This window comes from Gopherus evgoodei, chromosome 23 (assembly GCF_007399415.2).
Source record: "Gopherus evgoodei ecotype Sinaloan lineage chromosome 23, rGopEvg1_v1.p, whole genome shotgun sequence".
In the NCBI taxonomy this organism is placed as follows: Eukaryota; Metazoa; Chordata; order Testudines; family Testudinidae; genus Gopherus; species Gopherus evgoodei.
The window spans coordinates 1587575-1612713 of record NC_044344.1 but is presented as its reverse complement, the minus strand read 5'-3'; the positions used below and the strand labels follow the sequence as shown (position 1 = coordinate 1612713).

The 25139-nt window shown below is 62.4% G+C and overlaps 1 protein-coding gene across 1 annotated transcript in view; it reads right to left on the bottom strand.

Annotated features, from left to right (window-relative positions):
* Positions 1 to 1408: 1408 nt before the first annotated feature.
* Positions 1409 to 25139, bottom strand: part of KCNH4 (potassium voltage-gated channel subfamily H member 4) — a 35231-nt gene continuing 11500 nt past the window's right edge. The window contains exons 5-16 of the mRNA XM_030541098.1: positions 23479 to 23722; positions 22965 to 23122; positions 21821 to 22028; positions 19119 to 19313; positions 17918 to 18117; positions 17250 to 17499; positions 16166 to 16380; positions 12020 to 12058; positions 11180 to 11532; positions 10100 to 10206; positions 9385 to 9461; positions 1409 to 7814 (exon numbers count right to left, since the gene is read on the bottom strand). Of these exons, the coding sequence (XP_030396958.1) occupies positions 7758 to 7814; positions 9385 to 9461; positions 10100 to 10206; positions 11180 to 11532; positions 12020 to 12058; positions 16166 to 16380; positions 17250 to 17499; positions 17918 to 18117; positions 19119 to 19313; positions 21821 to 22028; positions 22965 to 23122; positions 23479 to 23722 (2103 nt within the window). The 3' untranslated portion in view covers positions 1409 to 7757. The remainder of the gene's footprint in view (positions 7815 to 9384; positions 9462 to 10099; positions 10207 to 11179; positions 11533 to 12019; positions 12059 to 16165; positions 16381 to 17249; positions 17500 to 17917; positions 18118 to 19118; positions 19314 to 21820; positions 22029 to 22964; positions 23123 to 23478; positions 23723 to 25139) is intronic.

The window sequence follows — 25139 nt, the reverse complement described above, 5'->3', positions numbered from 1 at the left end:
TACATGTGGGGCAGAGAATAAAAAGGACAGTGAGAGAGACAGGGTCTCCTGAGCTCAGAGCACCCCTACCCCAGCCCAGTCCCTGCTTGTCAGACCACACCCTTGCCCCCAGCTCAGAGCCCCCATCCTCCAAAGCCCCCATCCCAGCTCCCAGGGGGTGGGACCCCCTTCCTCCCCTGGTGCCAGGGGACAGGACCACCTGCTCAGAGCCCCCACCCCCAAGGCCCCCCTCCCCCCAGCTCATAGCCTCCCAGCTCCAGGGGGCAGGACCCCCAGCTCAGAGCCCCCCTCCCCCTCAGCATCAGGAGGCAGGACCCCAGCTCAGAGCCCCAGGGCCCCCATCCCCCCAGCTCAGAACCCCCCACCCTCAGGGCCCCCCTCTCCCCCCCAGCTCCAAACCCCCCTCGCCTACAGGAAGGGCCGGTGCCCAGCTCAGAACCCCCCACCCCCAGGGCAGGCCTGCCTCCCTCCCCTCCCGGCACCAGGGGGCAGGACCCCCAGCTCAGAGCCCCCCTCCCCCAGGACCCACGTCCCCCGGGCTCCAGAGGGCAGGACCCCCGGCTCCGAGCCCCCCTCCCCCCAGAAGGGTCGGTGCCCAGCTCAGAACCCCCCACCCCCAGGGCCCCCGTCCCAGAACCCCCCCACCCCCGGCTCCGAGCCCCCCCTCCCCCCCAGAAGGGTCGGTGCCCAGCTCAGAGCCCCCCACCCCCAGGGCCCCCGTCCCCCGGGCTCCAAGCCCCCCTCCCCCCCAGAAGGGCCGGTGCCCAGCTCAGAGCCCCTCCCGGCCCCACTCACCGCTCCGGGGTCTCCTCTCGCCCCCGCCCCAGCTGGGTCTCAGACTGCGGCCTCCACTTCCGCCTTTCAGCTGCTCCGTTTCCGGATCCGCCCACCCCTTCCGCTCCGGCCGGGCGGGGTGAAAGGCAGCAGCCGACGCCAATCATCGAAGCCCTGCCCACCATGAGGCCCGCCCCTTTCCGCGCTGCCGGACGTGAGGCGCAGGATGGATGGGCGGACGCACGTGACGCACTCGCGGGGACCGATGGGAGTTGTAGTCCACAGGGGGATGGGGAAGCGGCGTGGGAAAAACCCGAGATTGAGTCGCTGCCCCTGGTGCGGGGAGGGGAGGAGCCTGGGGGGGGGCTTGATGCTGGGGGGGCTGAGGGAGGGGGGGAGAGGAGCGTTGGGCGGGGGGGCTTGATGCTGGGGGGGCTGAGGGAGGGGGGAGAGGAGCGTTGGGCGGGGGGGCTTGATGCTGGGGGGGGCTGAGGGAGGGGGGGAGAGGAGCCTGGGGGAGGGGAAGGGGAGAGGAGCATGGGGCAGGGGGGGCTGAGAGAGGGGGGAGAGGAGCCTGGGGCAGGGGGAGAAAAGGGGAGAGGAGCCTGGGGCAGGGGCGCTGAGGGAGGGGGAGAGGAGCCTGGGCAGGGGCCGGCAGCCAAGCAGGGCTGTCATTTGCCCTGGTGGCAGAAGGGGGATCCCTTGAATTGCCTGGATCCGCCTTAGCTGCATTGAAAGCACTCGGGCTGTGATGGGGAGGGGTTCTGGGCCAGCAAAGCCTGCGGGCTGGGGCTGGGTGTGTGGAGGGGCAAGCGTTAGCTCGGCAAGGAGGTGGGGGCATTGGAAGACGTGTGCCATGCTGCACCCACACAGTCAGCCCTGTGCCCAAGGCTGGAGCTGGCCACGAGGGTAGCTGGACGGGGATGTTGTTTCCAGACAGCCCTGGTGTCCCCATCTCCCCTCTTACCCCCCACAGAAGGAGGCAAACTCTGCCCAAGTCCAACCGCCAACCCAGGCTGTGCTGGGTGACCCAGCTACAGGTGATTCAGCCCTGGGGTGCTGGGAGGACCCAGCCCTGCAAACCCAGGCTGCTGCTCCATGCTTAGGAGACACTTCTGCCCCGTCCACCCTGGCTGGGTGCTGGCTGGGCTGTGCCTCCCTCTGGAGGCTGGCACCAGCTACTTCCAGCACGAGAGGGCTGTGCAGTGCTGCTGAAGGTTCTGGGTTCAGACGCTGCTGCTGCTGCATACAGGGCACGTTATGCAGCCTCCCCAGAGGTGGCTGCATTTCAGTGGTGGGTGAAGGGGATCCTTTGTGCAGAGAGTAGCCAATGAACATTGGAGAGAAAGGGGTTGGAGATAGGTGAGGTGGACATCCCTGGAGGAGGGGAACTTCCCGCCGCCCCTGGAGTGGGGGCACCATCACGGAGAACAGCCACCATATCTTCTGCAGCAGTGCCTCCTGGCCAGGAGAGCAGAGTGCAGCCTTGTGCAGCGCCCTGGAGATGAGGGCTCTGGGGCTCAAAATGCCTCCCAGGGAAGGGTGGAACCAGCAGCTGGAGGTACCCAGGGCCCGACAGGTTGCTAGGGCATGGGCCTGGCCTGACAGGAAGAGAGAATTTAACAGGCAGAGGTAGGAGCTGGCTGCAGGATCTGTGTGGGTGCTCAGGGCTGGGAGATGGGTCCTGGGCTCGGTTACACTGGGGGGCTCTGGGGAGCTGTTGTGGCATTGCTGTGACTCAGCGCAGTGCAGGGTCCAGCACGCAGCTCGTTAAGCACAAGGATCAATGGATGCAGGGGCATAGGGGGCCACAGGGACTGGCTGGCTTGGAGGATTGGATCAGCGACCTGCTCCCTCCCGTTGGCTTGGCCAAGCAGCCTGCAGCCACATGGCAGCTCCTCTGCCAGCCCCTGCTGACTGGAGAGCAGGTGATGCAACCCACCCAGAGGTCTCGTTAGAGAAGAGGCTGCGTTGCCAGCAGTGACGCTGTGTATGTTGTTTGTTGCTAGCAGAGACCTGGGACCTGCTGGCGCCAGCCCTGGGCCTAGGGGAGATTTGCACATCCCTGCCCTCCTCTCTGGGGCCTGAGAGTCTGGCTGGGGCAGGGCGGGCAGAGAACCCGCGATGAACCGAGCTGCCAGAGACAAGGCAGTGCCAGGGAACTCAGTAAGGGGTCCCCAGTCACTGAGTAGGCTGGGTGAGTGCCACGGAGCACGTAGAGACCCTGCTGCACATCAGCATTAAAACCGCTGCCCCCATGCGATACTAGAGAGCAGGGTGCCAGTAAACAGGCTGGCCAATCTATGGATGCTGAGTGCCAGCAGCCCTGTGGGCAAGGACAGGTGGATCCTGGTGCCCAAGAGCTGGGCTGGCCTGCCAGGAAAAGGAGCCAACAGTTAACTGTCCCCCTGCCTGGCTAGCCTGGGCAGCAGGCGGGCGCGGCCCCACTAAACACAGGGGTTTTGGTCAGTCCTGGTGCTCAGGCAAGCAGGTGAGGGTGGGATTCAGGCAGACAGGGCCCTGGAGCCTGAAGCAGGGCAATACAGGCAGCAGTTGTGCAAGAACCCCTCCCACCTGTTTGTGCGCGCACGTGCACACAGAGAGAGAGGAGAGAGAGACAGCAGCACAGATAGGGGAGAGTTCAGCTGGCCCGTCAGGGTCCTGGCAGACAAAACACCAGCGGGGATGGTGAATGGGGGACCGGGAGGCCACTGCACAGCTCCCTCTGAATCCGAGCCACGTGGGATGTGGAGGAGAAAAGCCAGTTCCCCAGCCCCAGAACAACCTTGGCCCCTCTCCTGCTTCGGAGCACCCGGCTCCCACACAATATAGCCTCCCCCACATCTGGCTGGAGAAGCTGCTAGCTGTTCCCGGGGGCACTGCGCCCACGTGCTCCCCTACCAGCCACAGCGTGAAGCCTTTGCCACTTCATTGTTTCCTTTAAAAATGAATACTAAATAATGCAGATTAAATCTTCTTCGTGGGCAGCTGGTGCTGGGAGGAGGTGTGTGGAGGAAGGCAGCTTACAGGAACAGCTCTCCATGTGAGAGCACTTTGCAGATGCAAAACAGCTCAATTAAACCTTCAAATGCTAATGTCTGCCCATGGGGCTGCAGCTCGAGGGGTCTGGGGCAAGGCTGGGACCCCACCTCCGGCAGCCCCGCCCAGGTGGCTGTGATGGCTAATGGGTGTGGGGGTGGCGAGCCCTGAACTGGTCACGGGGGATCCCAGCGAGCGCCATTGGAGGGCTCAGCAGATGGAGCCAGCTGGCATTGATGCAGATGCAAAGGTTCCCCTCCCCGTCAGCCAGGGTGGGAGCTGCGAATGGGGACATGGGCTCTCAGGAGTCTGGGAGCTGGAACATACAGGGGCCTTGCAGCGAGGGGCTCTGGGGTGCCAGGTACTTTGGGAACCAAATAGCCATGGAGCCCTCCCTCACCCCCATTTCTCTCCAACCCCTTCTGCTCCGGCCATGGACTGTGCCATTTAGAATCAGAGACTCTCAGGGTTGGAAGGGACCTCAGGAGGTATCTAGTCCACCCCACTTCCTAGGCAGCAGGGGCACAACCCTGCCCCGGGGCACAACCTTGCCCCCTGCCCCAAGCAGCAGGGACACTACCACCCAGAGCCAGGGCTGTAAAAATAGAGCTTTTATTACAGGTTGTGTCTCTGCAGCACCTGGAGGTGGTGGCTGGGCAGTGGGTAGCAGTGGTGGCGCATGCTGGTGGCAGACAAGGTGTGGGGGGGTATTAAAAATAAAATGAAACAAAATTCTAGGGAAGCACAAAACTTCCCTGCGGGAGCCGAGTGCTGCAGCAGCAGAGGGGCCAAGGCTGGGGTCAGTGCGCCTCTGGCCCAGGGAGGAGAGGGATGGGGGGCACAGTGGGGGGAGGGGAAGGACGCCAACAGAGGTGTCTCCTTGGGCAGTGCCCCCGTGGCTGAGTACGTGCTCACCCTGAATAGCCGGCCCGGTGCAGCACTCCTGGGACAAGCAGCCAGAGCTCGGCGCAGGGAGGGCTCTGCCTGTTCCCAGGACAGTGGCCAACAGTCGCAGGGACGACTGTCATGCTGTATCGGGGGGGGGGGGATTACCCATGAGCCCATGGGGCAGGCCGGGGGTTCCACGGACATGTTACGGGGAATCAGAGGCAGCGCTGGGGTGAGAGTGGGGGGCTTACTGCTGGCGCACCCAGAGAGTGCCCTGCGCCCACCCCCCAGCTCTGCCCATTGTCCTGGAGGCTCAGCTGACCCCCGACTGCTGACAGGCCGGCCCCCAGCTGAGTGCTCCATGGTGGGAATGGGCCTCGACAGTCCCCAAAGGCCATTCGGGAAACCTCCCAGCCGCCAGAGGCTGAGCAGGTGTCACCGGGAATGAGGACCCCGGCGTCCCGAGCTGTTACCTCCCCTCGCCCAGCCAGGCCCGTCCTGCGGGCTCCTTTGCTTTTCAGAGCGAGGGCCGGTGCTGAGCCCGGCAGTCTGGAGCCTGCGCTCCCAGCCTAGGACAGGGCTGAGCTGGGGGCTCTGTCTCGGCTGCCCCTCTCAGAGCCTGCTGACAAGGGGGCCAGGGAGTGCCAGGCGTGCTGGGGCTTGAGTGCGTGACTACCTTGGCCCACTGAGAACAGGCCTGAGCCCCCCAAACTCAATGCACGGGCCGAGTCACTGCCTGTCCCCAGCCATAGAGACAGCAGCACCAGCCGTGCCTGCCTGCCCGGAGCACCAGCTCCCGCCCCCTGTGCTGGCCCAGAGCTGCCCATCCCTGTCATCGGGGGTGGGGGAGAAAAATCCCACCAGGAAATAAAAAATATTAAAAAACCTTTGGGAAAAAAAGTATCAAAAGGCTTTAAATCTTGGGGCCCCCCCCCCCCCCCCATATGCTGGTTTGCAGAGCTGGGGCTGCTGGCCGCAAAGTGACCCCGCCTGGCCGGGGCCTGCCCTTGTGCCCGGGGCAGTGGGAACAGGCAGTTTTATGGGGAATTTCCACCTGGGCAAAGGGGCTTCCCCTGCTACCCTAAACCTGAGCACTAAGGCTCCCTGGAGCTGGGTTCCTCCGACCTTCCCCTGCCCCCCACTCCTCCACCCAGAGGAGCAGGAGACCCTGGCAGCTTGTGGCAGGTGCAGCTGAGGTCCCATGATGGGGGGAGCAGGCTGGGAAATGCCACCGTGCAGGCTCCCGAGCATGGGCACTTGGTGGCAAAAGAGGAGTTGAAATCCATCTCAGAGCCAGCCATGGCCCCGTGTGCCTGCAGGCTCCAGAGGCTGGGTGGGGCGTGCACGTGCCCGGACGAGAGCCCCCAGCCAGTGCAGAGAACTCCAGGGTAGTCAGGCAGGGCTGTGTGGGAACAGATCTCACACAGCTGACGCTGATGGATCACGTGCACGTCCCCTTCCACCCCCCACAGCGGGGTGACAAATCCAGCATGTAGGGGCAGCGGAACCTCGCACGCGCTGAGCCCCCACACGCTGGGACATGCAGTTTTGGGGAGCCACAGCTTGGGCAGCGGAGGGAGAGGGTTGTGTAGCAGGTGTAGATGTGATCCCCAGCACAAGGGGAGTTGCTGTCACACTCCCCAAATGGGCAGAGCCTGCCCCTCCCCCAGCTACAGCCGTAAGGCGAGTCCCATACACAACCCTGCAACACCTCGAAACCGAGCCCTAAGTTGCCGAACACAAAGCGGCCCTGAATTGGCCCAGGGGGAAGAGATTACAGGACTGGCCCAGGGGTTGCACAGTCCAGGCCTGCAAACTACTGCCCCGGGGACTTCCATAGAGTTGGGTGGGGTCAGCCAGAGCTGGTCCGGGCTTGCCGGGGCTGGTTCCAGCATTGTGCGTCTCACACCAGCCGTTCACTCCGAAAATTACACCTGGCCCGTCCCAGCCCGACCCCGCTGAGCCACTGGCGCAGCCCCCACCCCGCGGGACCGGACCCTGTTCAATTCAGGCGAAAACATACTGAAGATGGGAGCGCGTAGCGAACCCCCACCTGGAGAGCGAGAGGTACCTGGCTTGGTGGGTTGCTCCAGGCCTGCAGGGCGCCCATGGGGCTGGTCCGGGGGGCAGAGGACAGGCTTGTGTTTACAGTCCTCTGAGGAGTTCTAAGGCTTTCAGAATAAATTCCTCGTCACACAACAAACTGTCATTTTGTAGAAAATGCGCCAGCTCCACTGCGCTGTGAGCAGGTGGGGTCACAGCTGGAGTGGGAAGTGCCCTGGAAGAGCCGCGGGGGGCTCTTGTCCACCCCCCGCCTGGCCCCAACTCTTGCAATTACACCTGCCAAGAGAAGGAAAATCGACGCTTGGCAGAAGGGAGCCTCATCCCAGCGACATCACCGGGAACTGCTGGCGAGGCCCCCCCAGCGCACTCCATCCGCTTGCTGGTTGCTGCAAGCACCCAGGCGAGCAGTACGAGAGGCAGGGGCACGGCAGAGGGTTCTGGGCAGAAGGCAGGGGGGCGTCAATGGAAGCTTTCCCAGTCTGATGTGCAGCGGAAGTGTGGCGGGGGGTGGCTCTGAGCGGCGCAGTTGGGGAAGGCCGGGCCAGGGCCGGCAGGGGGCGAGGGCAGAGGGCACAGGACCGGGGAGCCTGCGAGCGAGTAGGGAAGACTGGGAGTCTGACCACAGAGTGGGGCAGCTTGTGTCCGTGGGAGGTGGGCCCCACGCACATCTGCCCGGGGCAGGCGGCAATGGGGTGAGTCTCTGGGAGCGTGGAGCCCCTCCGGCTCCTGGGAGCTGACTGGGGGCGAGCTCCGGGAGCCAGGGACCTCAGCAGAGGTGGTGCCAGGAGAGACTCCAGCATCCCCCGGCGGTGGTGACGGCGGCACCGAGATGGAGGCATGAGCCGAAGGCGTAAGAGGCGGCACTGCTGCCAGGGGCAGTCTGGGCGGCTGCTCGCTCCTGCTGCTGGGTTTCGGGGGCGGGGAGGAGAGCACGGGGAGGCCGTAGGGGCAGCCCAAGGCTGGGGTGCACGGCAGCTGGCTCTGGAGGTGCATCAGGCATGCTGCAGCTCCCGGCTGAGGTGGGAAACTTCCTGGTTGAGGTTATTGATCTGGAAAGAGACACAAACCATGCTGAGCGAGGGGATAGTGCCCCTGTGTCCACACTCCCTGCCCCCCGGCTCTGTTTACCATGAGCACTGGCTGCAAAGGAGAGGGAAGCCCAGAGGGCCAGGACCCGACAGCCCCAGCACGCTGATGAGCCCGAATCAGTCAGAGGGGAGGCGCTCTCTGGCAGCCTGGCCCTGCTGGTTTTACTGGGCTAGTCTGTGAGCTTCCACACATGGCCACAGTCCATGGGGGGACTAATGCAAGGACCTCCCTCGAGGATGCAGAGCACAAGATCTGATGGCAAGATCATGGCTGGGTACGGACAGTCTAGAGACCCAGCACAGCCCTGACATTAAGCCACCTGAGGCTGCTCTAGCTTTCGCCAGGAAACATTTCTGTCCCTGCAGCAGCCTGGAACCTGGACAGGGGCAAAACCAGCACGCTGCTCCCCCGGGCTGCACTGAGCAAGCTGCCCCACTCAGGAGCTGCCCCCAGGCTACAGAGACACTGCCCTCAAGCATGCAGCCCCGGGGAGGTGGGAGCGCGGCATGGAGGAGGAGGGGCTGCTCCTGGAGCTGTGTTTTGCTGCTATGAAATCGTTACAAACAGCCTGTGCGCCTGAGCCAGGGCGGAGCGCCAAGCTGTCCGATCCGGAGCGGGCTCAGCGCTGGAGGCGGGAGCGCTGCCAGCTGGGGTCATGTCACCTCCTGCAAGAACGCCCCAGCGTGCAATGAGCCCCTCAGGATGGAGTGTCACGGAGTCACCGGGCGATGCTCTGGACTGTCCCCACCAAGCCAGTCCAGGACTTTGGGGAGCCTCCCCTCCCTTGGAGCAGACTTTTTCAGGGCAAGAAGCTCACACGCTTCACCTCCTGGGTCTCTCCTTGGAGCATTCAGCATCCTCTGCCCCTCCGTGCGCTTCCCCAGCGAGCCCGCCCCGACGGGGTCCGGGGAAGCCACAGGGTCCTGCACCCCCACTTTGCAGTCAGACGTGACTCTCAGCCAGCCAGTAACACAGAGGTTTATTCAATGGCAGGAACAGGGTCTAAAACAGAGCTTGTAGATAAAGCGAACCGGACCCCTCGGCTGGGTCCATTCTGGGGGGCAGTGAGCCAGACCCCACATCTGCACTTCACTCCTCATCCCCAGCCAGCTCCAGACTAACAACCCCTCCAGCCCCTCCTCTCTGCTCAGCTCCTTTCCCGGGCCACGAGGTCACCTAATCTCTTTGTCTCCAACACCTTCAGCTGGCACCTTTGCAGGGGAGGGGCCCAGGCCATCAGTGCCAGGAGACAGAGTGCCAGGCATTTAGGTGCACTGGCTCCTTCCTCTGCAGCAATCACACACCCTTATCCCACCACCTAGATATTAAGAACTGCATAGGGGACACTGAGGCACCAACACAGTATTCAGAGAAAACATTAAGAACATTCCCAGTTCATCACAGGGAGCAAATCGGGTTGGTTGGTGCCGGGGGGGCCAGGTGGATGCGAACCGCGGGGGAGCCAGCCCTGCAGCACCCACCTCTTCTCCCCCCACCCCCTGCCCCGGGCGCAGGGGCGCCAGGCTCTACCTCTTGGTTCAGTCTGCTGACGTTCTGCTTCATTTCCTCTGCTTCTGCGCCTAAGGCTGGGCTGGCCTCATCCGTCCCTGCAAGGAACCCAGACCAATCTCAGGGGAAGGCCGACCACCCGCATGGGCCTTTGATCCCAGCCCCCCGTAGCTCGCGGCCATGCCAGGACAACAGGCCGGGGCAAAGGCCCCCCGAGCAAGCCCCGCATCCATTCACCTAGCCCGGCTGACCCCTTCACATACAACCCCTCCCTCACCAGGCCTCATTCCGGGACCAAGCCCCGAACGTTCGGAGACGGGGGAGCTTCTGGCTGGGTGGAGTGGGGGCCCACCAGCTGCCCCCCCCCAGCTGTTCAGGCCATGCTGCCAGGAGTGGAGCTTTTCCGCCAGCATCTGAACTAGCCGCTGCTCATCCCAACCTCGTGCGCTTGGCTCTGCCTCCAGGGACCGAACCAGCATGAACGACTTTGCCTGCCCCATCCCTCCCGGGGGCCGGCCAGCATGAGGAACGTGCCCAAGGGTGAGTCACAGTTAGGCATAGGACCCAGGCGTCCTGACCCCCTCCAAACCCCCTCCCCTCCAAACCTGGGACAAGCACTCCCCAAGCCCAGAGGAAACAGTCGCTTATTCATGTCAAGCCGTTCTCCCCGGGCCAGACCGCGCCTCTGATCCCCAGCGCCGTCTGGCCTGGAGCTGAGGCGGCACCGGGCGGTTACCGGACGTCGGCGAGTCTACGACCAAACTCTGCCGAGGCGGCTCCACGTTGAAATGGAAGGTTTGCATCTCCGACGTCCCGCCATCATCCTCAATCCCGTCAACGACCCTAAGAGGGGTGTGTATGTGTGTTAATCCTACCAACATGATCGGCTGGTGCAGCACCGCTAACCGGCCCCTTTGCCTCCCTAAAGCCTCTGGGGCACGGGTGGAAATTCAAGCACTGGCAGGCAGAACCTGACTGGGGAATGGGGTCTGGGCAGCTTGGGGGGACTGAGGCTCGGGCTCGCTGGCCCATATGGGGCAACTCCCAATGATTTCAGCGTGGTCAGCTGAGCAGAGGATGGCAGATGTTGCCACCAGGTGCCTGAGGTGAAATGAGCAAGTGGGTCTCAGCCCTGATCCAGGCAGATGACTCCATGGGCCAATCCCATCCCCCCACCATGGCATTAACCGCCCACCCCCCATGCTGGCAGCACCAGCAGAGAGGCCAGGGCTGGGTGGGGAGGGGAGACTGAGCCACTCACGTCTAAGGCAGGCAGAGCCGGCTCCAGGGGAGGGGTGTGGGCGCATGGCATGGCCAGGCAGGCGTGTCGGATGTTTGCCTCGCGGCTGTGGGTGATAACTGGAGTATTCAGCCTCCTGGGCTCTCACGCCAGGAGCTTCCAGCCCGAGGAGCTGGAATCCCCCTAAGCCACTGGGGTTGGAGATGCACGTTTTCAAACACCAGGGCCTACATCACACAGGCAAAACGCACCTGAACCCACTGTGAGTGTGACTCACACGCTGGGACCAGCCAGCACTGCAGATGGGCAGTTACCTGGAGAAGAACTGGTGAGAGCCGTGCAGGCATGTGAATGTGGCCACGCATGCTCCGGGCACGCAGAGCGTGGCTGTCTTTCCAACGTGTCCACACACGCATGCTAATGAGTTCACCCCTGCCAACGTGCGCAGGCGTGCGAGCACATGGCAATGCTCTCAGATGTGTGCAGCCAAGGCATGCGTGCAAACCTTCACACGCTGGTTTGGTGGCTTGCCACACAGCTGCGGGGTGCCGAGAACATGGCGCTGCCCGTCCTTACCTGGGGCTCAGGTCCGGGGGGCCGGAGGTATGCAGGGAGGGGATCAGGAGCTTGGCTGGCTTGCGGCCGTTGCTGCTCTCGCCGTCTCTCAGACACCGTGGAGAGGGGCTCCTGCCCCGGCTGCAGCTGGCAGGGGAGCGACAGGTGCGGCGCAGAGCTGAGAACTGGCGCAGCTCGTCGCCCAGCAGGCTGCTGAGGGAGCCACGCCGCACAGGGCTGTGCAGGGTGGGCAGCAGCAGCTTGTGGTGGGTCAGGCTGGCAGGCGAAGGGTGGAAGACGTCGTCGGGCTCCTCCTTGTCCTCCAGGATGGAGTGGAGGGGCTTCTCGGGGCTGGCGCTGCAGTCGGGGCGAGGCTGCGGGCAGAGGGAGGGCGCTGGGTGACGAGGCGAGGAGACTCGCCCCAGGGCTACTGCACCTGGTGCTGGCCGCTGGCTCGAAGGGCAGGACGGTGCCCCGGGGAAATGCCCTCCTGGCATCACCCAGTCAGGCCAGCGGGGCAGGGAGAGCAAAGAAGCGGCTTCCCTGCTCCGAGGCCCCTCAGGGACTTGGCGCCATGCTGTGACCGCAGCCAGCCCCTCTGCACTCAGCTCCCGAAGTCGGCTTGGCTCCATCTGCCTGCAGGCTGAGCCAGGAGGAGCTGCCACATCTTGGTCCCCACCACTGCCCAGTCCAGGGGCATGGGAGTGTCCTGCTCGGAAAGGCCCCAGAGTGAGGGAGTCACTCTGGTGAGCAGCCACTTCGCCTGCCTGTTGCGTTTGGGTTCAAATGAGCCCCTGGCACTAACAGCAAACTCGGGGGTACGAGCAGCTGCCAATCCAGCCTGGCACAAACCCAGCCTACCTGGGATAACCGAGGGGATCTGGGAAATCGCAGGAGTCCCTGGAAACAAAGCAGAGAACGGCTTGTTAGCGCCACCCAGCAAACTCCATTCAGACCAACACCCACTGGTACCGGCCAGCCATGGCCACCTCCGAGTGGCCGCCCGCCGCTGGGTTAGCAAAGAAGGACCCTGAGGAAACACTAGGGATCCTCCTGGCTCTGGACACGGACAGGAGAGGCAGGAAGAGGTTTCCCCACCAGTACCGAGATAGCGTAACCCAGCCCTCCGGATGCTGTGTCTCTGTCTCAATGCCCAGCTCTGCCTGGCCCCTGCTCTGGGTCTGACCTGCACGTACTCTGCGCCTGGGATCCCCTGCCCTGGCTGCTGCTCTGGGTCTGACCTGCACATACTCTGCGCCTGGGATCCCCTGCCCTGGCTGCTGTCGGCAGGGACAGTCCCTAAGGGTCTGGAAGGCAGCTGGCACGTGGTGGGCACAACAGCAAACAGCACGTGGCCTGGGTCACTGGCAGAGCCTGAGGAGAGAGAGCCCTGGCCTGATGGCACGTGGCTTTTCCAAGGATGTGACGAGGGGATCTCCGTGATTCAAACCAGATGTAGGGACCAGCGACCTCCTGATGCTCAGCCTTGGGCCAGGGCCGCGGCGAACGGGGAAGGTTCTCTTCTCGTGCCCCACAGCTCCCACTCTCCCAGCACTCGGGTGCTGCCAAGGACGGGTCCCTCGTTAATACGACCGGGACAGCGGGTCATCTCCAACCATCCCACTTGGTGTCCAGAGAAAATCTTCCACTCCCGCAGCCTGGGCTTTAGAGCTAAGGCTGCTCTGCTCCCACCGCAGAGAATGGCTGCCCCGTTTCCTGTGTCTTCAGCCCAGATTGGGAATGGCCCTCCGCTTCCCAGGGCATCGGGGGCTTGAGTCAGTGTCCAAACCAGTGTCTGCTGAGAGGGCAGCATTGTCCAAAAGATGCCCCCTGCTTGAAGTTGGCTGGAGGCTGGGAGCAGCAGGGCGAGGGTGGAAGAGACAGAGCCCTGCCCCAGCTGAGACCTCGTGGATTTACCACCAGGGTATATTTTACCAGCTCCTCGAGGCCAGGTTCCATGGGGCCACGAGGGGGCTGGAGGGTGGATGGAGCAAGGGGCGGGGGTGAAAGCCGGGGGGAGGGAGACCTCACAGCCTGCACTTAAGAGCAGAAATAGGTCACTTGGGGGGAAGCTTCCCCACGCAGGGGATCCGGCACAAGGGCCAGGTACCGCTTATCCCTCACTCCAGTCCCACAAGGCCCGACGCCGCTCAAGTCCTGTTCAGCCCGAAGCGGTGCCTTGGCCTGGCGCTGGCTTTGCGTCAGGATGAACGATGCCCAGCGGGTGCCTTTACCACCTTGGTTTTCTGGGCCTGTCTCCAGGCTCTCCCCACCCCTCCCTGGCTAGCCCTGCGGGGTCCTGCTGTGCGTGGGCTGGATCAGCACCTCATGCCACAGAGGGGTGGTTTGGCGAGGACTCTGGAAACACAGAGATTTTGGGGTGGTTCTTGACAAAACCTATGTGAAGAGTAGGGGGGGGCGAGCGGGGAAGCAGGGGCTGCAGGGAAGGGGAACCATTCACACTCAAAGGACCACAGCGGCCAGCTGGGTGAAGGAACAGCTCAGGGGTCAGGAACGGGACACACGGCCTTTCACCTCGAGGTCACTGCTTCGAATGCAGCCTGGGTCGGTAGCGACCGAAGCACGTTACCATCCGCCGTGGCCTATGCGAAATTACAGGCTGGTCTCGCTCCTGGTCCTAGTGGACAGAAATCACCCATCACAATTGGCACCGCCCCGCAGCTGGCAGAGCAGAGATGGAGAGCCTTGGCAGGGAGCAGCCGGAGACAGTAGGTACCAGCGCTGCCCAGCCTCTCCCTGGTCAGCGGGGTTGAGCCAGCACCTTTCAGCCAATCAGCAAAGCTGCCCCTGCACTCGGGACCTGCCACTGAGTCCAGCTGGCTTGGAAGATGCTGCCCGGGGGGGGATCGGTGCATCCATTTTCCGATTTGCTGATGTCACAATCCAGAGCAAGTGACATCACAAGGCATCACCACAGAGGTGATGATGATGTCATAAGCGCTGTACTGCGGCCTCACCAAGTGGAGCAGCCATGGGAGGGGCCTCAGAGCGACAGGTCCCTCATGGGATTTGTTTGTCAATCTTATTCCTAAAAGGTTTGAAAACACAGACACAGCTACCCCTGAGTTCCTATTTTCTCCCTATTTTTATTATGGACCAAAATCAGAACTTCATACCCGAGTGCTCCAGAGCAAAACCTGCTTCTGGGTCAGGTCCAAAGCAGGAAGGAAGCTATTTTCTGGTCCTGGTTAGCCAAAACCTCATGGAAACATCTGATCTTGCAGATATCTGCCACTTCAGGCTGAGCCCTCTACAGCAGCAGCCCGGAGGGGTCAGTGCTGCCGAACCTGAACAAACCCTGGCAGGCCCCAAACTGGACTCTCAGCTAAACGTCCTCCAGACCCGACCGTTGTCTCCTTGACCCATCTTTGCATATTAACGTCTTTGTTTGAGGTGCTGCAGTTATCAAGGGAAGGTCAGCACAGCTCTGAGACTGAGGTTGGCCAGCTAACCAGCAGAGGGCGCACACAACACTTGTTTTTGTAGGTCCTGCACAAACATGGGCCATTAATTTATAAATGACTTGGTGGTGGATATTTTAACAGCTATTTAGAACCCAGAGGGAAATTTCCTACCAGGTTCTCTTCAGGGTCTGCTGGGTATTCTTTGCAGGGCACGTCGGGGACCTACATGGAGACACAGCTGCAAAAAATCCCAAGCTCTTCTTTATTTCAGCTGATACAAAGTAGGCTTCTATTCCGGGGCGGTGAGCAATGAGCTGCTATTTCTGAAGCAGAACGTTCCCGCCTGATTGTGGGAGTCAGCAGAATGACTAAACCTGCCAGCCCGGCCCCCAGGCTCTGCGCCAGGCTGCAGCGAGATGCTCACCCAGGCACAATTCAATCTTGGGGTGTCTCTGGCAGGAAGGGCCGAGTTCCTGGACTGGCTGAGTTCCATGCTTTGATCTCACAGTTTGGCACCAACAAATGTCTCCCCCCACCCTCCAACAAAAACATGCAGACTCATCAATATTCTGTTGCCTCAGCCTTGCACAAGGAGGATTCATCTGGCGGGTAACGCGAAGCCTCTTGCCTGGCATTGTCAGCTCCTGGGCCAGTGAGGAGTGTGCCCCAGGGCCTGTCTGTGACTCCCTGGTAAGGCTGTTATGGTGCCGGAGGAGCTCACGCTGGGTAACAGGCTGGTGAGATCTAAGCATGGAGCTCAGCCAATCTGGCGCTGGTGCCCTGCTTCCTACCAGGCTGCCCTGAGGCTGGTGCTTGTGCTCCTGAGCATCACACACCCGATGTGCTGCCATGTATCCCCACAGCCCTGCTGGGCGGGTGAATGTGCCTGCAATGCCCTGTTCTTTCACTGACCTGGCTAGCACGCACGGGGCAACACTGCATGGTACTGACATGTCACACGGCGGCAGATTTGCTCACCTCTGGGCTACAGCCAGCCCTGGTGTCCGTGGTTCCAGTTAAAGCAGAGCGTGTTTTACATTCAGACTTGGGCAGCGGCAGGGGGAGGGGGTAATGCAGCGACTCAGGGCCTTTCCCAGAGGTGGGGCACACTCAGCAGAAAGAGGGAAACCCCTGGGTCAGGCCACGGGCCTGCAGGCATAGAGCAGGCTCCACCTCCAGCATACAAACCCTCCAGGAGCCCTAGCCAGGGCCTGGAGCTTGTCTTCGAGCAGTGTGGCAAGGAGGTGAGATGGGGCAGTGGGGCGTCCATGTGTATCTCCATGAGTGTTTCATGCTCTCCAGCCCCGCGCACGAGCCCTGCTGGTGTTTGCACTTGCGCAGAGCAGTCACCAGAGTTCCCACCCGCGGCGGGACCGGACAGCCTGTGCTAGGTCTCCTCTGGCCTCCCGACTGCAGGAGCAACTCAGAGAGCCCTGTCTCGCTTAATCTCCCTCATTCAGCTCACCACCTGGGGCTGAGGAGACCCGACGGCCCTGCGGGGTCAGCCAGCATCCCCTGGTGCCGGGGCTTGGCATGGGGCAGGGGCGGGGCGGAGGCGGCTCTGGAACAGGCGCACACCCACCTCGATCTCGCTGCCTTCCCGCAGGTTGAAAGTGAGGTCCTGGTGGATGTCGGCCATGAACTTGCTGGAGTACTCGGGGTACAGCTCCAGCACCTCCACCAGGCCGCGCAGGGTGATGTACTGCAGGTCGCAGTAGGTCAGCGCCTTAACGTCCGCATTGGTTTTGATAACCTGGTCCTTGCTGGGCAGGTCGGCCCCGATCAGGTCCCCTTTGCCTGTGGGCGTCAGGAAAGGGGGGAGAGCAGGACGAGGGGTTCCCTGGCCAGGCCCCGATATAGCCCACCCAGGCCTCAGAGGGTTCACGTGCCTCCTGGCAGGCCCATTGTAGGGATGGGAACCTGAGGCACAGAGCTGGTGGAAGGGCCTTCTAGCCAAGAATGGAACCCAGGAGTCCTGACTCCAGTCCCCTTCCTTAGCCTCTTCCCAGGGAGGAGACCCAGCTTCCGCTGCTCCGGCCCTGCTGGGGTCCCCAGGGACCTGCCATTCATCTCACAGGGGAGCTGGGCACCTTGCTGGCCAGGGAGCGCCCTTTTGGGGACATGACAAGCTGGACTGGCCCCAAGAGAAGCTTGTGTCTATGCTGGGGGTGCCCCCAGCCCAGCAGTGATCTGGATCAGCCATAGGGTGTATCTGAGACCCTGAACCTGAGGGCGGGGCACTGTCTGGGCTCCCAGGGGAGCGCCCATCTCCACCGCGGCCGTGTGACCAGGGAACCAGGCCCTGCTCTCAGCCTGTCCCTCTGCCAAGTGGGGACAGGGGGAGATGGGCACCTTGGAGCAACCGCCACTCACTGCCCGGCGAGGCCCCACACCTCAGAAACTTGCTGCTGGAGGAGGGGGAAATCCCCCAACACACCCAGGAAGCAGCAGGACAGGTGGAAGGACAGACAGCCACAGGGCTTGACAGGCCAGCCACAGGCTCTGCCCCTGGCAGCTGCCCCCCGTCCCCAGGGAACCCTGCCTTGGCAGTTACTGGGGGGAGCCCCACTGGCCCCCTTTGGCTGTCGGCCCTTCGCCAAGGCCCGGTGCCCCCTACTTCCCGTGAGACCAGGGGAGGGGCTGGCGCACGCTGGGCACTCCCTTACCCAGGATGGCCAGCACCATGTTGTCCTTCAGGACCTCGAGAGAGCCGGAGCAGACAAAGTAGTGGGCGTGCAGGGCATCGCCCTGGCGCAGCAGGTACTCGCCAGGGGCGCAGAAGGAGGTCTTGATGTGCAGGGAGAGGGCACGCAGGCAGCCCTGGCTGGCTGTCTCGAAGAGCGGCAGCTGCAGGATGTCTTTGTTGAGGTGCATGGCGATGTCGGCCCGCAGCTCGTCGGGGAAGTCGCGCAGCAGCTGCGGGGGCAGCGGGAGGGAGTCAGGGGCACTGGCGGGGTGCGGAGGTTCGCCTGGCACCTGGCTCCCCAAGTCACTGGAGGGGAACAGCAGTGCACCCGCCCTCCTGCAGGAGATGCCAAGGCTGTTGGAGATACGGACGTACTGTTCCCTGCATGCTCACAGCCCTGCCCGCATGGGCACCCCAGCATTACCGTCCCAGCATCGGGCACTCAGCAGCAGCAATGGGACCTGGACTCCTTGGCTCCAGACACACAAGCCCCTGCCCCCGGCTCAGAGCTCTGACCCTCTGCAGATGCAGCGAGCACGCGCCCCAGTCAGAGAGCCAGCTCCCCTGGCTCCGTCCCTCCACGCTGTGTGTGCTGTGGGCAGCCCCAAGGGCAGAGATCCAGTGCCTGGCATGGGCGGCAACTCCTACCTCGTTGGCGTCGATGCCGTTGTTCACCGACCAGGTGGTCTGGAAGTACTCCAGCATTCTCTGCTTGAGCTGCTGCGGGAGGCGGTGCACACGGATGAAGTCCTTGAGGTCCTTCATGCGGGTGTGGTAGAGGGAACGGCGGGAGTACATGCGCTGGATGATGGCCGTGACGTTGCCGAACACCACGGCGTGCATCAGGGCTGCAGAGAGAGCCCGGTGCTGTGTCAGCACCACGGGAGCAGGGAGCCCGGACCCCAGGCTGCATCGGCCCAGGGCCGAGCCTCCTCTCTGCCAGGTGCCCTGCAGCGCTGGGAGAACCTACCCGCGAGGGGCCTTTTCTGCCAGCCCCGGCAGCTCACGGTCAGCTTGGGCACGGAGGGGTCATGTTCACCTCTAACACCCTCCCCTGGACACGGGGCTTCTGTTAACCTTCCCACTTCAGCAGCCAGACACTTGGGGAGTTGGCACGCTAGGGAGTATGTGATCTGCCACCCCCCACTCACCCCCAGGGCGTGCACCCTATTCCCCCGACACTGGAAGTGCAGAGCGTGTCACCTTGCCCCGACCCTACCCAGGTCCCCGCCAGCACAGGGCGCATGTCCCCTTGCCAGTCCCTATGCAGTTCCCCCCCAGCACAGGGCGCATGTCCCCTTGCCAGTCCCTATGCAGTTCCGCCCCAGCACAGGGCGCATGTCCCCTTGCTAGTCCCTATGCAGTTCCCCCCAAGCATAGGGCACATGTCCCCTTGCCAGTCCCTATGCAGTTCCCCCCAGCACAGGGTACGTTTCCCCTTGTCAGGCCCTACCCTGCTCCCCCTCCTCCCAAGAACAGGGCACATGTTCCCCTGCCTGGCCCTTCCTGGCTCCCCCTAGCACAGGGCACATGTTCCTTTGCCTGGCCCCACCTGGCTCCCCCCCAGCACAGGGCGCATGTCCCCTTGCCTGGCCCCGCCCGGCTCCCCCCCAGCACAGGGCGCATGTCCCCTTGCCTGGTCCCGCCCAGCTCCCCCCCAGCACAGGGCACATGTCCCCTTGCCTGGCCCCACCCGGCTCACCCCCACCCCCAGCACAGGGCGCATTTCCCCTTGCCAGGCCCCGCCTGGCTCCCCCCCAGCACAGGGCGCATTTCCCCTTGCCAGGCCCTGCCCACCTGCCCCCCAGCACAGGGCGCATGTCCCCTTGCCTGGCCCCGCCCGGCTCACCTCCGATCAGCATGGTGCAGATGGAGAAGATCTTCTCCGCGTCGGTGTTGGCGCAGACGTTGCCAAAGCCCACGCTGGTGAGGCTGCTGAGGGTGAAGTAGAGGGAAGCAATGTAGGTGCTGCGGACGGACGGGCCCCCCATGGAGCTGTTGATGTAGGGCGCCTCCAGCCTCTTGCCCAGCTCGTGGAGCCAGCCTGCCAAGCACAGCGAGGGGTTACAGTCAGCTGGCGCTCGGCGTGGGGGGCCGGTCCAGCGCCCCGGCAGCCAGCCCATGGAGGAGCCCAGAGCAGCCCCTTGCTGGGCATCACTGCCCCTCGGCTCCAGCGTGGCACCCAGGAGCATTGGCCTGGCCAGGGTCAGTGCCACACACTGTCACCGCGACTTGCCCTGGGAGCGGGGCCAGCCTGGCCAGGTCATTCCTGTCTCACTCGGGCAAGCTAGTCCCAGAGGCTTCAGCTCCGCAGCCAGAGCCCGCTCTGTGGCCCCAGGCTTCGGCTCCCTCCCTCCGCATCACCAGGGCCGAGCGCTCGGGCGTGCCAGGCGCTAGAGCCCTCGCCACCAGCACAGGCGCTCAGGGATCGATTCCCTGACTAAGGCAAGGACGCGCAACAGGGTGGGGTCCGTGCAGCCTGGCATGGTGTCTGCCACAGCGAGGAGATGCGCTTTTGTGAGCCTCCGGCTCTGCCTGCCTGGCTGCCCTGTCGCTCTGCCAGACCAGGGAGCTCCCACCCAACGGCTCCAAGAGCAAGAGTGGATGGGATCCCTGCTTGGCCAGCAACTCCCCCAGGGCCCTCCCTTCCCCTGCCCATCCTGGCCTGCCCCATGCAGCCAGGGGCTTCTCTCACCACTGCCCCCGGGCCCCACGACTGCCAGGCAACCCCCACTGCTCAGAGAGCTCTCCCTGCCTGCAGCGGGGGGGCCTGGCTCACCCCAGCGGCTGCAGGTGGCTGGACTCCCCCTGCGGAGGGGACAGGCTGCCCTCCGCCACCCATCCTGCCTTCCCAGGACTTGAGTCCTGTGCATGGAGCCAGCATGAGGCCTGGGGACATCCCCCGTCTTGTGCTGGGCCTTTGTGCACATCCTCCAGGCCGCACAGAACAGTCTAGTGCCTGGCTCCGCTGGCCCTCGCCAGACCCAGTGTCCACCTCCAACATCACCTGATACCGAACAGATCATTGGTGCAACCGCTGTTCTATATTTGCAGCAGATATTGTACGAAGGTTGTCGTGTGAGGTGTCTGTGGAAAGGTTCTCGTTTGCTAGTTATGATGGTGCTGTCTGTATGTGTGTACCATTTGTGTGGTTAAAGTTATGAGTATTGGCCAGGTACTTGTATTCCCTCAATGTGTTTTGATTCTAAGAAGCCTACGTAGTAAAGCATTTGGTCAGCTTCTTGAGAAAGGAATTTGCAAATTAAGTGCCCAATCAAGAAACACTTAACGGACAATGGACCTTGGAAGACTCCAATCCACATAAGGAGTCTACCTGGGGCCGTTCAAGATGGCATGTGAGCAATGGCTGCTGCCTGTAAAGAACAGTCACGCATGGACATGTGCCTTGCCCATGTGACTCCAGACTCCATTTTGCTGTAATTTTCCACAGTAAGAACAAAGAGGTTCTTACACCTGGAAAAAACCTATAAAAGGCTGATGCCTCATCTCCATCTTGTCTTCAGTCCTGCTTCTGACCTCTGGAGGAACTTTGCTACGAACTGAAGCTCTGAACAAAGGACTGATTGACCCATCCCAGCGGGGGATGTTCCAGAGACTTGATTTGAACCTGCAGTTTACTCCATCACTGCTACAAGCCTGAACTAAGAACTTTGCCGTTACTGTATGTAATTGATTCCATTTAACCAGTTCTAGCTCTCATCTCTACCTTTTTTCCTTTATGAATAAACCTTTAGATTTTGGATTCTAAAGGGTTGGCAACAGCGTGATTTGTGGGTAAGATCTGATTTGTATATTGATCTGGGTCTGGGGCTTGGTCCTTTGGGATCAGGAGAACCGTTTTTCTTTTACTGGGATGTTAGTTTTCATAACCATTTGTCCCCATAACAAGTGGCACTGGTGGTGATACTGGGAGACTGGAGTGTCTAAGGGAATTGCTTGTGTGACTTGTGGTTAGCCAGTGGAGTGAGACTGAAGACCTCTCTGGCTGGCTGGTTTGGTTTGCCTTAATAGTAAAGGAATCCAGCTTTGGGCTGTAACTGCCCTGCTTGAAGCAATTTTTCCTGAATTGGCACTCTCAGAACCATAGACTCATAAAATATCAGGGTTGGAAGGGACCTCAGGAGTCATCCCACCTCCTGCTCAAAGCAGTGTCCCACCAGAACCAGTATCCTTACAGCAGGCTCCTGCTGAGTGGCGGCAGTGGGAAGGATGCATTGCTCGTCAATAGCCACCCACCAGCCAAATCCATTCCTGGACCCTCAGCACGGCGCCCTGGGGGGTGGGTCAGCTTCAGTATCTGCTTTGTACAGGTGGGGAAACTGTGGCACGGGGCAAGGCAGTAACTTGCCTAGATCACACAAGCAGTCCACGGGAAAGGTAGAATAGAACCCAGGCATCATGACTCCCAGCCCCACCTGCTCTAACCACTAGATCTCACTCCCCTCCCAGAGCTAGCAACAGAACCCAGGAGTCCTGTGCCCACCCACTTGGATCTGCCCGGCTCAGATCCATGCACCCCACCTGACTCACCGATGTCCCAGGTCAGAGGGTCGTTACTTTCCATCTCCTTCCGGCCAATGACGTACCAGATGCAGGCCAGCCAATGGGCGAGCAGGGCGAACACGGACATCAGCAGGGTGAGCACCATGGCGCTGTACTGGGAGTAGCGATCCAACTTCTGCAGCAGGCGCAGCAGCCTCAGCAGACGCACGGTCTTCAGCAGGTGCACCAGCGAGGTCTGGGTTGGCAGGGGGGAGAGAAGCAGAGGCAGTCGTCACTGACCGCGGGCACCAGGGCAGCCTCTGCCCAGGGCCGGATGGGAAACAGCACAAAGAACCAGTCCGGGGGAAATTCAGCCCAGCAGGGGGTTTTGCTCCCCCCCCCCAGTGCCCCACAGGCTTCAGCACCACTGCCCTCCCCCAACTGGCTGACGTCCCGCCGCAGCCCGAGGTCTCACGCTGGGAAGGGGTTCGACACCACACGGGGGCCGTGTCCTCGGGCTCAGCAGCTTGTTGGCAGGATGCTCCCCTTGGTCCTGCGCTGCTGCTGGCTTGGATCCATTCCCACAGCATGTGGGGCCCGGGGAAGATGAGCCGCAGCATCACGCAAGGCACAGGCCCTCCTCCTGTCCCCGGCTGACACCCCTGTTCCTGCAGGCTGATGCCTGGGGTGAATATAGAGCTCCTAATGCATCCGTCGCTCCTGCCCAGGGCCTCTGCGGAGGGGTTGGGGCCCGAGCCCTCCCTGCCCACCCCGAGGTGCTGTCTGTCTCTTGGCATTATCGGAACACCATGTGTTCATGTGGCCACATGTGTGTCTGTAACTTTACATATGTCTCTGCAGGTGCAAATGAAGCTGGGTGTGCAGGAGAATGCATTTGCACGTGTCTCTCTCTCGGAGCACGGAGGCCTTGCTGTGCCCGTTTGCACGTGCATAGGTGTGTTTACATGCATGTGTCCATGCACGCGCATGTCCAGCCTGCAAAGCCAGCACCAAGCAAGCAGAGATTTCACGCTGCGGACAGTCTGTGGCTCTCTCGGGTTCCACTGGGCTGGGTGGGCGGCTTCCCGCTGTCACTGTGATTGCTGCTCTCCCCTCACCCCGATGGCTCCTCCGGAGACGGGACAGAGGAGACCCCAGCCCCACTTTCCCCCCACCCCCGGTTTGCACTCACCACGGTAACATTGAACGCGTAGAGGAGGTCGAAGGGCAGGGCTGCGATCAGGTCCACGAAGAACCAGGTGGCCACGTAGTGGATGCAGATAGAACGGGGGTCGTACACCACCTGCCCCGACTGGCTGACGTAGGTGGTGCGGAAGTTCAGGACGATGTCTGCAGAGAAGGGTCAACCCGGTCACTGCCCCGCACGGCCGCCAGCGGGAGCAGCCAGGACCCTGATCACAGCCGCCGGCCTTGGCCCCCACCACACCCCGCGCTGCAGGGCCCTGCTCCCCAGGGCAGACGCCAGCCTGGTACCTGGGGGCTCAGACCCTGCCCAGAGCGGGGATGGGGGCGGGGATGTGGGAGAGCTGCAGCAAGCACTCTCAGCACCCGCAGATAGGCGCCCCTGGCAGAGCTGAGCTCTAGCCTCAAGGTCATCTCAGCTCTTGCAGTCCCACTGCCAGGCGCTGAGTGAACTCCCCTGTGCCAGGCCCCCACAGCCTAGCCCAGCCCGGCGTCAGCCCTACCCAGGATGAAGAGCATCTCCACAGCGATGTCGCTGACGATGGTGCTGCGGGCGGCGGTCAGACTGTCCTCGGTGCTGGTGAAGCAGACGTTGTAGGGGACGGTGACAGCCACGTAGAAGGTGGCCAGCAGGATGAGCCAGTCCCACAGGGCCTTGAAGACGCTGTAGTGCAGCAAGATGAAGTGGGATTTCTGCACCGAGGCCACTTTGTACTCGGGAAGGGACGGCTTGCTCCCAAACACGCTCTGCGGAAGGAGGACAGCACAGGGGCTGGCACTAGCTGGGATCCAGCCGAGGACCTGTGAAGCCAGCACGGGGGCCCTCTGCAGGGGGTGGGAGCAGACTCACGTCCAGTGGGGGTCAGGCACAGAGGGGAGGAGCGGGACAGTCCCCCGTGGCTATTAGCACGGTGCACAAGGCCCAATACCAGGGTGAGGGGCCTGCAGCAGAGATTGCTACAAATAGCACCAGGCCTGTGCCCCGGAGAACTGCTCTGACAAACGGGACAGGGACACAGAGACGCCCTGACACCCACCAACCTCCTCGCCCATTCTGAGCCCAGCACAACCTCCCCACCCCTCAGGAGCGCCATCCTCCCCCGTCCCCACCCCACCCCACCCCCGACATGTAGTGCCATTTGCTTGGAGCAGCATGTGCTCAAGTCAGCCCCTGCTCCGAACCCTCTCCGGAGGCAGCCAGGTCTAGGGGTCCTGGCACGGGCTGGATCGGGTGGGAAATGGGGCAGGCCAGGGGCGGGAGGGGAAGCAAATCAGCGTGCTGGCCCCCAGCCCTCCCTGAGCAACCCTACAATAACAAACCAGCGTGCTGGGACTCTGCCCTCCCCCAGCAACCCTACAACAACAAACCAGCATGCTGGGACTCAGCCCTCCCCCAGCAACCCTACAACAACAAACCCAGCGTGCTGGCACCCAAGCAGCCCTCCTGAGATGAGCGAGCAGAGGAAGGCCCGGCTGGCTGGGGATCGGGTTGGGGCTGCTCACTCAGAGCAGCGAGCGGAAGAGGAACGGGAAGGGCGATTGCTGAGAGGCCCCACCAGGACTCCGTGCAGAGTCAGTGCTCCCGTTGTCCAACGGTGCAGGGGGACCCAGGCCCAGACGCCACCACGCAGGGCTGGCACATCTGCGAGCTGCAGCTCCATACGGTGACCCTGGCAGCGGCATTATGATGTGCCAGGTGCAGAACACCCGATTACAGCCTCTAAATTCATTTCACACTAATGCTATTAACAATAATCCACCTGTGCCTCCTGCTGTTGCCCAAAACAGTTAAAGGTGCAAATTTCCATGGCTCTGGCAGTCAAGGGCGTGGCCAGCACTGCTGTCCACTTGCACAATGCCTGGCTAACAGCTCTACCACGGGGCAGCTAATCCAGCCCCCGATGAGGCTACGGCCCTGGGAACAGGGCTGCGCTCTGGTGCCTCTCTCGCCTCCCCGTCCCAGGAGCTAATGCACAAAGCACCGGAGAATAACGCTAGGTAAATGCCTCCCTCTGCCTGGCAGCAGCTGGCCCACAGGGCTTGGGGGGCTCCTTGGGTAGGGGGTCCCTGCAGCTCCTGGGCCGCCACTGCCCCCTGCCCCCGGACACCCACAGGGGGACTGTGGACAGGTAGCGGGAAGCAGAACCTAGCTCACTGCAGTCAC